This window comes from Manacus vitellinus, unplaced genomic scaffold (assembly GCF_001715985.3).
Source record: "Manacus vitellinus isolate BGI_N305 unplaced genomic scaffold, ASM171598v3 scaffold_5_pilon, whole genome shotgun sequence".
In the NCBI taxonomy this organism is placed as follows: Eukaryota; Metazoa; Chordata; class Aves; order Passeriformes; family Pipridae; genus Manacus; species Manacus vitellinus.
Window position 1 is genome coordinate 14,908,545 of NW_021940682.1, and position 11,215 is coordinate 14,919,759.

Here is an 11,215-nt window from a genome sequence, read left to right on the forward strand (position 1 = left end):
GGTCAGAGAGGTGTGCAGCTTTCCCAGCTTGGGACACCTGCTTTTCCAACCTTTCCCAGCCTACCCGGAGCAGCTCTGGGAAGCACAGCTGAAAGGGAAACATTTTGTGGCTGCCGATGACACCCCATGTTCCGTCAGGAATCCTCACTCTCGCATGAGCCCCGAAACCCGCAGCCTTCCTCCCGCTAATGCTGACTTGCCCTTTCCCCAGTGTGGGCATCCTGCTGAGTCAGGGTCAGGCTGGGACACCACATAATGCTGAGTAAAGGTTTTGGGCTGTGGCGGAGGGGCTCTTTTGCTGAGTCACAGTGGAACAGGGTCCACGTGAGGCTGTTTATTACAGGCAGTTCCTGTGTGCCGCCCTGAGATTGCAGCTGCTGCTCTTGGCTCTGATCCTGCTTCTCGGGACAATTGGAGAAATCTCCAGAAACAGTCTCAGCTTTCTGTGGTCCAACATGTCTCCCCCTGTATTCAGGGGCAGGGAACCACATAGGAGTGGTTTGGTAACCTTGGCAGGGGGGTATTTGGGTGTCATTCTCTGTGCAAAACTTGGCTCCCAGCTCCAGTTCCTCCCTTTCCTGAGAAAGGGATGTGAGCAGTGTGGTACAAGGTCCTCCTTGTTGCCGACGTGTGATTTTTCAAATCCAAAGTTTCACAGTTTGTTCTGTCTCGCAGTCAGGGCACACTTTGTTTTACATGGTTGTAGCACTGAAACAAAGGAGGCAGCACTGACTGAAACATTTGCATAAATGGGATTTTTATTTGCTAACTCTGCTCCGCTCCCTTCCACACCTCCTTTTGGCTCCCAAAGCACACACCCAGCAGGGCACAGGGTCAGTGAAGCAGGGCACAAGTCTTTAAGAAGCGTGGTGGGCTCTATGCATCCTTCCCCAGAATTTCAGCCCAGTGTACCCATAACCTGGAGACCTGCTGCATGCTTCAGGTCGCTGCCTGACTCTGGTCAGGCACATGCCTTGCAGGGGGCTTGCTCTTTTCTCCCTCCACCTCCTCCCCACTCTGTTTCCTGGCAGCCTAGAGCTCTCTCCTTGTTCAAAGCCATGTGCTGGAGACACCCATGTGATGCAGCACACATATATCCATACATCTATAAAAATATGTACTGTAATCTGCATTTCCTATTTTTATCATGCTGGTTCATTTATCCTGAAAACCCACCTGCACCTCCATCTCCCACTATGTTGGTCTCTGGGGTTCCCATGTGTGGGTTTTGCCCAGCACAGCCATGCCTGTCTATAGGACCCTCCAAAGGTACTAGCAGTGCCAGCCCCATGGACAGCTGCAGTGCCTGAGCTCTCCATGGGCATTTCCAGTGCATTGGACTCCTGACCTCCTTTTTTCCACCTGTGTCTTTGATCTAGATGGGAATTTTGGATGCCAACAGCAGTGAGCACAGTCAGTTCTGCCAGGGCAGGGTTGAGAAAGGCAATCTCCCTTTGGCAGACACAAATTAACCCACAGAATATCCCTGAATACTCCAGCACTGACTCCCTTCTCCAGCAAGTTTTTTCCCTGTCATGACACAGCAAATCCTGATGTCTGAGTCAGCTTTCCAAGTGCAAGCCAGGCAGCTGCATTTTGCTGTGTCACGGTTTGAAAAAGCCCATTAACCCTTCTGAGTTGGCAAAGGCTGGTTTTCCCCACAGAAGCCAAGCTGAGCTGAGCTGAGCTGAGCTGCTGGGAGCTGCCTGCCAGCGCTACCCACAAGGGACTGAGGAGAGATGACTTTGTACCTCGTGACTGCCTGTGTAACTAGGCATTTCTGACCATAAATCTACTGGCAGAACAGGCTGTTAATATACAAAGAGGAGAAAATTCCCCAGTTCCCTATCCCAGATGGAAACATTGATCCCTCAATAACTTTCTGTTACTGTTAACCATTCATCTACCATCTCTTGATTAAGCATTTCCTCAGGCCCTGGAATGTGAAGACAGAGGCTTTTAAGCCCAGTAGGAACTATTACAAATATTTTGCCTGAGGCTATTTTATTCATCTTTGTTAAAAATTTCCTGAGAAGTTTCAGTAGTGCCCTCACAAGGAGTAGCCCTGGCACAACCAGCCACAGCTCACTGGAAGAATAGGAGATGACAGGACTAATGCCAGGCATGATGGAGACCACAGCCCTGACATTTCAGTGATATTAAGCAAAATCTTCTAGTGACCTGGATATGGGCTGGTCTCTTCTTTCCCATTGCCCACTATGATCTGGGAGCCAGTCTGTTCCTTCCACTAAAAGCACACACCTCCTTCCCCGTTCATCGCTTCCGTGTTGACTTCCAAAGTTCTCTTTGAGGAAGAGACAGTCCCTTGCAAATCCCTGCTAGCACATTGGCCCACTCCATGTCACTGACCTTTCCCCCACCACAAAACAACAGCAGAGCAGAATACGTTGCAGAGCACTGGATGGGGCCAGGAATGCCTCAGGGCAGCAACTTGCAAAGATGATGATACCCCAGTTTCAGTTCTCCTTCCATCTTGCTGCAGGATATCTGGGCCTTTCCAGAGAGCTAGGCCCAGTCTCGCAACTGTTCCATCCCAAGAAACCCAGATCAGTGAGAGATCAGACAGCATAAATCAGTTATGTAGCATGGCTTTCTTGCCTGCACCTTTGCAAAAGCTTATGGTAGAGGTGAGCTGCATCTCTTGTGACTAACCCAGGGAAAGGTAAAGCCCCAAGATCCAGAGGAGGTACATTGGCTCCACATCCTGGGGCAGTATGGTTACAAGACAGGAAACCTACCTGGAATGGTAAAAACATGATTAGACACCCTCTCTTTCTTCCCCCACTCTTATTCACACCCACCACAATCCTGGATGAAAGGGAGAAGGACTTTTTGGCTACACTCTTTATAAGGCCTCCAAGCATGCAGCCTCTTGGAAGAAGGCAGGCAGGCAGGCAGGGGACAAAAACATTGGCTTTCAGCACCCAGAAAGTTCTTAGGGAAGAACTAGGTGCATTACCTGAGCTGCAGAACAGAGGTGAAAGGAGGGGCAGGGCTTGAGGGTTGGATTTTTTTCATGGTATTTCATAAAATGAATAATATATTCTCATAATATAATTCTTATTCTCATATAATTCTCACGTATTTCCTACTTTCCTGCATTAGAACTACAGGTTCAATTTGTACTCCTGCTTCCCACGTCAGAATAGGACTCACTGAAAAGGACAGAAAATGTGGCTTTAAGAAGTTATGCCAGAGGGAAACATTTGTTTTGGGGCTGTCCCTGTGGCAAAACGGCATCAACATTTTCAGGAGAGACTGGCCATGTTGCTCTACGCTCTGCACGTGGAATCCACAAAAGAGTCCTCTCTCTGGAGCTTTGTCACTAATTGCTTCAAAGATTTAGACATCCTGATACATTTATTTTACCTTAGAGAAAAGAAGCAAGCCAGCAACAAGTTGTCTGCAACGGCATGGGGGTAAGAGTGGAACGTGACAGGACAGCATTTGCTCGTATGCACTGTTGCTTTAAAAGACAAAAGCAAGACAGGAAAAGTCTGGCTGAGTCAGGATGGAAATGCTGAGAAATCCTTCCTGAACGCTGCATGCCAGATGTCTGCCAGAGTGAAAAAAAAAAAAGCATGGAAGCATATTTTCTCCAGGACAGTTTTTTAACCTACAGCACCCAATCCTGCTGTGACCTGGTATAGGTGCAGTGACAGGGAGACAGGTGAGGTGCGTGGCTTGAATGGCAGCACCCACCAGCAAAGCCACAGAGAGGACTGGCTAGACAGGGCAGATGGACAGCAGATGCCACAGTCCTTCTCCCTCCAGCCCAGGCTCTGCCTCCCCACCACCCCCTGCACAACTGTAGCAAGGACTTTCTCACACCCACAGCAGAAGGGGAATGGTGGCTCTGAGTGCCTTGCTGTTTGGGTTGAGCACAAAATGTGTGCTTTTCCAAACTATAGCTAGCCCTGTCCCAGATAGCCCTGCTTCCAGCATAGCTACAGGTGGAAAAGGAGAGCCCAGCTTTATCTGTTGGTTGCTTCACTGACCATCAGTAAAAAACAGCAGAGCAGACAGCTACTGGCAGAAGCACCTTGTCCAACTCTCTTTATTCAGATCGGGGAAAATTATTTGCCTTTCAAAGTCTCTGCAGATCAGACTTCCTCAGTTTCCCCCAAGCCTTGTATGATATCTTTTCAGCCCACCAGCTACCTCAGCCTTCTGGGTATCTAGGAGATGGAGTGCTATTCCCCTAAATTGCCCTGCACACTGCTGTGGTGACAACAGGACCCAGTTGTGAAACAAAACAGACGGTATTGTTTCCATGAGCAAGAGAGCATGGAACCAATTTCGCTGTGCGTCAGTGCTGGCACACCTGTGCTGGCCCCGTGCAAAGTGACAGGGTTTATTCCCTAGTGCCCAGCACTGCACAAGGGCAGTTCTGGCACCTGCAGACCAGAGCTGGTGCATGCATGTGCCGCAGCACCCAGACTACCCCAGGTGTCCATGACTGGTACATCCCCCCAGGGTCCTGCTGTGCTCCCCAACCTTTAGTGCTGAGCTCCCCATCCCATGGCCCCCAACCAGCTGTGTTACCTGAAAGACTCTCTGAAGATGTGCACAGCCACAGGAAATAAGATGCTTTTACCCGAGTTGTGCTAGAGCAGATGAGGGGGGGTGCTGGATTAGCTCTCCAGGCAGGATGCAGCCAGCAGATAGACTGGGATGTAGGGTGAGAAGGCTGCCCTCCCTGCCCCAGCCTTGTAAATCCACCCTCCTTGTCCAACCCCACTGCCTCCAGGACAATGAGCACCTTTTGCTGCACCCAGGCTCTGCCTGCCATGGGCAATGCACTGAAAGGGTTACAGAGCCAGGCACCCTCGAAGGAGAAGTTGCTGGATAACCCCTTCTTTTGTGCTTAGTTATCAGGATGCATCAGGTGACTTCCTTCTGGTCCCTTGGGGCTGCAGGCCAGGAGAGGGTGACAGCCAGGCTGGGAAGGGAAGTGCTGCTGTGTTGCAAGAAGTTTGTACTCACACTGAGGTCAGCGTTCAGCTGCTCACGTGGCCAGGCAGTATAAAGCTGGATGCGGGAGCCGGGCTGCCCAGCTCAGAGCTTCAGTGTCCTGGGGGCAGAAGGGAAGGAGGGAAGCACGAGCAACAACAGGGAAGGGGAGGAGTGAAACGACCTGGAGAAACATGGAAACTTCCCAGACACACAGCTCCGAAAGGTGAGAGCGGGACGGGAACGAGAGGGAAATGTTTTGCCAGAAGAATATTGTGTTTCTCCCGTTGCTTTTAGGCATGCTGTTCCTGTTCCTGCTCTGCAGGGAACGGCATGCTGCTGCTTTCACCTCTGGATGGAGTTTGTCAGTCTTCCTCGCCCGGGACTGCGTTTGGAAAGCTGGTGCTCCCTGGTTCCCATACGCAGCTCTCGGGAATGCTCTGCTCCGTTTTCTGTCATCCCAGGCTCCCTCGTTTTTCCTAGCGAGCTAAGATCCATTTTGCCAGAGGAGAGAGACGGCATTAATATCGTTTTGGTGTTCTTTCCCAGCATGTCCAAGGACCTGTCAGAACTGTTGAAGGAAGCTACCAAGGAGGTGCATGAGCAGGCAGAGAACACACCGTTCATGAAGAATTTCCAAAAGGGGCAGGTGTCACTCCATGAGTTTAAGGTACTTCATAGCAGCATTTGCTTGGGGATGGGATTTCCTCACCAGTTAGATCAGACGGGCTGAATGGGGACTAAAGGGGGGAAGATGGGAACAGTACAGGTAAGGAAAATGGGGACAGTACAGCTGTTTGGTATCAGCATCTCCTACGCAAAACATGCTTTTCATCAAACTCCTGGCTACTCTCACAGAAGGCAGGGCAGGACTGTGCATATCAGGATGGGCAGCCAAACTGAAACAGGAGAAAAAAGACAAAGAGGTTGATGGGATTAGTGCAATTGCTTTTCTCTTTCTTCATAAATGCCTGCATGTTAATTATTGGCAATGATGTTTAATAGAGATACTGTGCAGATACTTGAGCAGCCAAAATGCCAAAAAGAGAGAGCATATGATATTTGCAATACTGTAGGCAGAGCTAGAAATAATGAGGGAATGGTGAGAAAGTGAAGATGTGGGATCATCTCTGGCACTAAACTTTGCATTGTCACTTTGCGCTGAAATCATGAACAATAACTCAAAAGCAGACTGAGTTTGAGCAATCCAAGTCTGCTAACAGGCAGGAACCTGTTGCTTCTTTCAAGATAAAAGAGAAACATTTCCACATATTAGCCTAACCTGGCTAGATACGATTCCTGGGATCTGAGCCACGTAACAAAGCCGTGAGCAAAACCAAAGCAAGCACCTGGGCAAGAAATTCCTGAGAGGCTATAGGATGTGACGCATGGGCTTGCATATAACAGCTAGCGATCCAACCTGTGGCTTAATTACTTTGTTGTTGAATTGTTTCTTGGCAAATAAATCCACAAGAGTAGGAAAAAGACTACTTATTTCTGACAGGTGACATTCAGAATACTTAGTCAAGCATAAATTTAATCTCAGGTGCTGACTCCCTGCTGTTAGAAATGTGGCATTGGTTAGGCAGTGAACTTTGAGACAGGCTGGCATGAGTGTAAAAAGTCAGACCTTCAGGAATACAGCTTGGTTTCTCAGAAGAGTTTTATATGTTGTTGGGGAAGTGAGATAGGACATGGGTTTTAAAAATTAACGACAGTTTTCAAAAGGCGTGTTTCTCATTAAACCACTACCTGCCTCTGAAAACAACCAGTTGACCTATATTTTTGCCTACTTTGTTAGGCAATGGTCTCATATTTTGTTTCTTTTCCAGTAAGCTGGGTAGCAGGTTATTGTTTAAAAACCTCTATTTTTGTTTACTCTCTTGGCAAACCCATATATCTGCCCTGCTACCTGACTCTCCAGATGGTGAATATTTGTTTCCACAACTAAGTCACTGCCCATGTGCTTATCAAAGTCCTATTTGCTGGCACAGTGGGGAAAAGTTGAAATAGAAACTCCCTGCAGAACTGACTGCTTTCTGAGAGAGTAAACTGCTTTCCCTCCTGTAAGCAGTGTAATCCCCCCTATCCAACCTGACTCATTTGTACTGCAATACCTTCATCTTTTACCCTTTGCTGCTGGCAAGGGATCCCAGTGTAAGGAAGGGGTGGTGTAGGTGTAACAGCCTCTGAAAACAGAATGCCTGGGAAGGAAAGAACACAGCTAGATTGTCTTAGACCACGTGGAAAAGCTGGCAGATAGAAGAAAGTATCACATAAGCTGGGAAAAACAACAATAACAATGGTTTCAAAATAGAGGGGAGAACACAGGCTCACAGCATTCCTTCACAAAGGCATCTTTCAGAGGCAGGCCGTGTTTCCAGCTCCCTTTTATCTTGTCTCCCTGGGACAACCGAGGAGGCAACCCCACTTGCATGCCTGAATGAGCAGAGTGGTGGTGCCTCGGTTCCCAGGATGGTAGGATGCCAACAGGATAAATATGGTGAAAAATAAACAGTGTGTGTCATCGTCTCACAAGGCCGCACAAAGGGAAGCCACATTTTGAAGCATTCAAATTTGAACAATGCACCAGAAAATGTACCTTTGGGAATACCCTCTCTATTGACTAAGGGACTGAGAATAGACCAGAAATGATTAAACAGGGCTCAGTTTACATTACATCAAGCTGCAAGGTCTTTAATGTGAAGGCAAAGGCAGTGACTTTGAGAGCAAGTAAGACCAATATCTGCCGGAAAGGGCTTACCTGATTGCTGCCTCAAGCATTAGGGGAAGGGCTAAACAGTGGCTTCCTGCACCTTGCAACTCTGTTTTCCAAATGGGAAATCTGCAGCATCACATACATGCATGACTCACATTGGGTGTGCCCATGAGTACCTTTTTGTTAGCAGGATTTGTCCCATAGACTTGAAGGAGACAGATAGATGCACCTGTAGCTAATCCTCTTTCTTCTCTTTCAGCTGGTTACAGCATCCTTGTACTTCATCTACTCTGCTCTGGAGGAAGAGATTGAACGTAACAAGAACAATCCAGTTTATGCTCCTGTGTATTTTCCGGCGGAGCTGCACCGGAAAGCTGCCCTGGAGGAAGACTTGGAGTACTTCTACGGCAGCAACTGGAGGGAAGAGATCCCATGTCCCGAGGCTACTCAGAAATACGTTGAGAGGCTCCACTACGTAGGCAAGAACCACCCAGAGCTCCTGGTGGCCCATGCCTACACCCGGTATTTGGGAGACCTGTCTGGGGGGCAGGTGCTGAAAAAAATTGCCCAAAAGGCCCTCCAGTTGCCCAGCACTGGAGAAGGGCTGGCTTTTTTCACCTTCGATGGAGTCTCCAATGCCACCAAGTTCAAGCAGCTCTATCGCTCCCGCATGAATGCTCTCGAGATGGACCTTGCCACTAAGAAAAGAGTCATGGAGGAGGCCAAGAAAGCATTCCTGCTAAATATACAGGTGCGTACACAACCATCCAGCCCTGCCAGCCCACACCCTCTCTCAAACAATAAAATAGCTAGAGGGGAAATGCAAAGCCAGTATTTCTTCTGGGGAGCTTATGAGAAGTTGTGAATTAGGGCAAGCTAGTCAGAGCTGGATGGCCACGCTTTACTGGGAGCCGAGTAAAAGTATGGTCTCTGAAAAGCTCTTCTCCCTCCCTTAGTGTTTGAATCCAGCCTCTTCCATGTGCCAGTATCCAGATATGAATGAGGGCTGATACTGGGAGTAGGGATCACCACCTATCTGTCCTACCAGTGTAGTAAAGTTCCACAGGTCCCCTGTGGACACTGACCAGGCACACAGGTACCTTGCTTTCCTTCCCATCAGAAGATGGGCAATCACCTTATCCTTAGCTGAAAGCTTCAGGGAGAACCTGTAATATGAACAAGGAGCTTGAAAGACATGATTTGACCCCACAAGCAGCTTATTTTCTATGCAAAATAGGAGACTGGGACCAAAGGCTTGTGTCTTCCTCTGGTCCATAAAATGCCTGGGGAAGGGGCAAGGGGTCCATGAAAGAAGAAGAGGAGGCCACATAATGAGCCAGTGTTTCTTATTCTCAGGTGTTTGAGGCGCTGCAGGAGCTGGTGTCTAAGGGCCAGAAGAATGGTCATCCTGTGCAGCCAAAGGCAGAGCTTCTTCGCACAAGGAATGTCAACAAATCACATGAGCACGGTAAGACACTTAAGGGCAGGTGCTTAACATTGCTCCTTCATTTCCTTTGGCTCCCTTCCTCTGTTCTTGTTTGTAAAAGCCACTGATAAATGAGCATGAGGTGCTTGCCCCATGCCTTCTCCAGCCATCAGCAGGTAGTGGAAGGAGAGGCACTGGTATGTGCAAAGCTTCTTCTAGACATAACAGAGCAAGGATGACACATGTGGGCTCTCCAAAAAGAGAAAAAAAGACTCCCCTTTCTTCCTCTTAGACTTTAACAAATGTAAGGTTCATTCACCACAGGGAAAGCTGTCCTTGAATTCACAGAAGCAAAGGCATCAATTTTGGGCCCAGGACATCAGCTGTGGTTCTGTGATACTCACAGAAGGCTCTTCCAGACAAACAGTCCTATCCAGCGGCCTGTCCCTTTGGACTAAATCTCCATCTGGTCATTTTTCTGCCTTCCAGAAGTATTTGCTGAAAACCCTCCAGAGAGTATGCTCGGTTTCTAGCGAGCATTGTTCTGGATGGTGAAATGTAATCAGCTTGTAAGTCAGGCTTGTAACTGAGTAAGGAGCGAGCTCAGATGTTTACAGAGGCGAGTGGTTTCCCTGATGACATGCAAGTCAAATAAAAAAATCCCTTATTATCTACCCATTCTGAAACTAAGAGAGAGATTTTTTTCAGTGCACGCTGGATTGAACCACAGTTTTCCCATAGCAAAGAATGAAAAGCAAACCTCACCTTGTACATCTCCAGATAATGAAGCTTAAAGCAACTTTTTGGGGAAAGGCACTAAAAGTTCTCTGTTCTGTTCCCAGCACAGTCATAAAAGTAGAATTTTCAGAAAAGTTTGCTATTGAATGAGGAATCTCATCCTGAAATTGTACTGGGAAAATTGTCTGGAGTGCTGAGGACTCTTTAAGGTTATTAGACACCTAATTAATTAATGAGAAGTAGGAGACAAAATGCCTTTTAAAATTCTGGGTTAAGTATTTGGTTGTCCTCTGCACACATCAGGAGTCTGATGGATCTGGGCAGTGCGTTTATAAGCCTGTAAGGAGTCAAAGGAAGAGGCTGATACTCACATTCAGGCAGAGGGGTTGTGAGCCCTTGTGATTCCCAGGTCAAGTCTGTTTCTTCCCTTCTTCACCAGGAGAGTAGAACTTGCTGCCACTGTTTCTCCTGGCCCAAGGGAAGAACTCCTTCTTCCCTTGACAACCCCAGCAAGGTCTGCTCTGGCACTGTGGAGAGCAAGTGTGCCATGCCAGCAGCTTCTCGCCTCAACCTATTCTCACTTGCCTTTATTTTCTTTTTCTCTCTATTTGATCTAGGTCCAGCACACGGGAAAGAAACTGAGAGGACAAACAGGAAAAACACAAACCTGACGCCCACCACTTCCCTGGTGCGGTGGATCCTGGCACTCAGCTTCCTAGCCATGACAGTGGCCGTGGGCTTATTTGCCATGTGAAAGGGCAGGACCTTCACCTTCTCTTTGTGCCTTCCCTCACCCTGAACTAATCCACCTTCCCCAGTCCTTTTGAGAGAAATTTTCCCTGACTGGGTACTGTGATCTTGGCTCTGCCACTAATATTAGGAGACTTTTCTCCCCAGAAATCAAAGAGAGTGCTGTAAGGGGGTTCAGGCAAAGTCTATCCTGTGCTTGGTGTGAGCTCTTCTCAGAGACTAACTTTATCACCAAAAACTACGATAGAAAGGCTAAAAATGACGGCCAAGAATTGTCATTTATAGAGTGCTTTATAGAGTGCCTACAAAAATCCTACAGGATCAGAAACACAGCTTCAACATCTGTCTTTCCTCAGAAATATGAAGGTCCTTGGAGCTCTGTTTGCTCAGTTTTTTATACTGGTAGATAATACTGTGATCACTTTCTGTGGAGCCGCATGGCTCCCGTGGGTTAGACTGTTTTATATGACACTAGTAGGTCTTTGTTAATTCTTTTTCCAATCATTTTTGGTTTTTGAAAAGCAGAAGATGGTTGTTGAAGATACAGTGTCATTCTTGTCTGGTTATATAATTTATACACATAATAAACTTCAATGTAAAGTCTTCAA

General features: G+C 47.7%; 1 protein-coding gene across 2 annotated transcripts; it reads left to right on the plus strand.

Annotated features, from left to right (window-relative positions):
* The first annotated feature begins 5,063 nt into the window (after positions 1–5,063).
* HMOX1 (heme oxygenase 1) lies at positions 5,064–11,215 on the plus strand. Of its 2 annotated transcripts, XM_029963557.1 has the most exons (5): positions 5,064–5,200; positions 5,524–5,644; positions 7,953–8,444; positions 9,050–9,161; positions 10,475–11,215. In XM_029963557.1, exons 1-5 carry the CDS (start codon positions 5,169–5,171, stop codon positions 10,609–10,611), a joined length of 894 nt encoding a protein of 297 aa, XP_029819417.1. In that variant the 5' UTR covers positions 5,064–5,168; the 3' UTR covers positions 10,612–11,215. The 2 variants fall into 2 exon arrangements, with proteins under 2 accessions (XP_029819417.1, XP_029819416.1); XM_029963556.1 differs by lacking the exon at positions 5,064–5,200 and having other exon boundaries at positions 5,315–5,644.

Coding starts and splice junctions, on each gene's coding strand:
- HMOX1 (XM_029963556.1), top strand. CDS start 5,330: ATGGAGTTTGTCAGTCTTCCTCGCCCGGGACTGCGTTTGGAAAGCTGG. Junction 5,645..7,952: donor TGTCACTCCATGAGTTTAAG/GTACTTCATAGC, acceptor CTTCTCTTTCAG/CTGGTTACAGCATCCTTGTA. Junction 8,445..9,049: donor CATTCCTGCTAAATATACAG/GTGCGTACACAA, acceptor TCTTATTCTCAG/GTGTTTGAGGCGCTGCAGGA.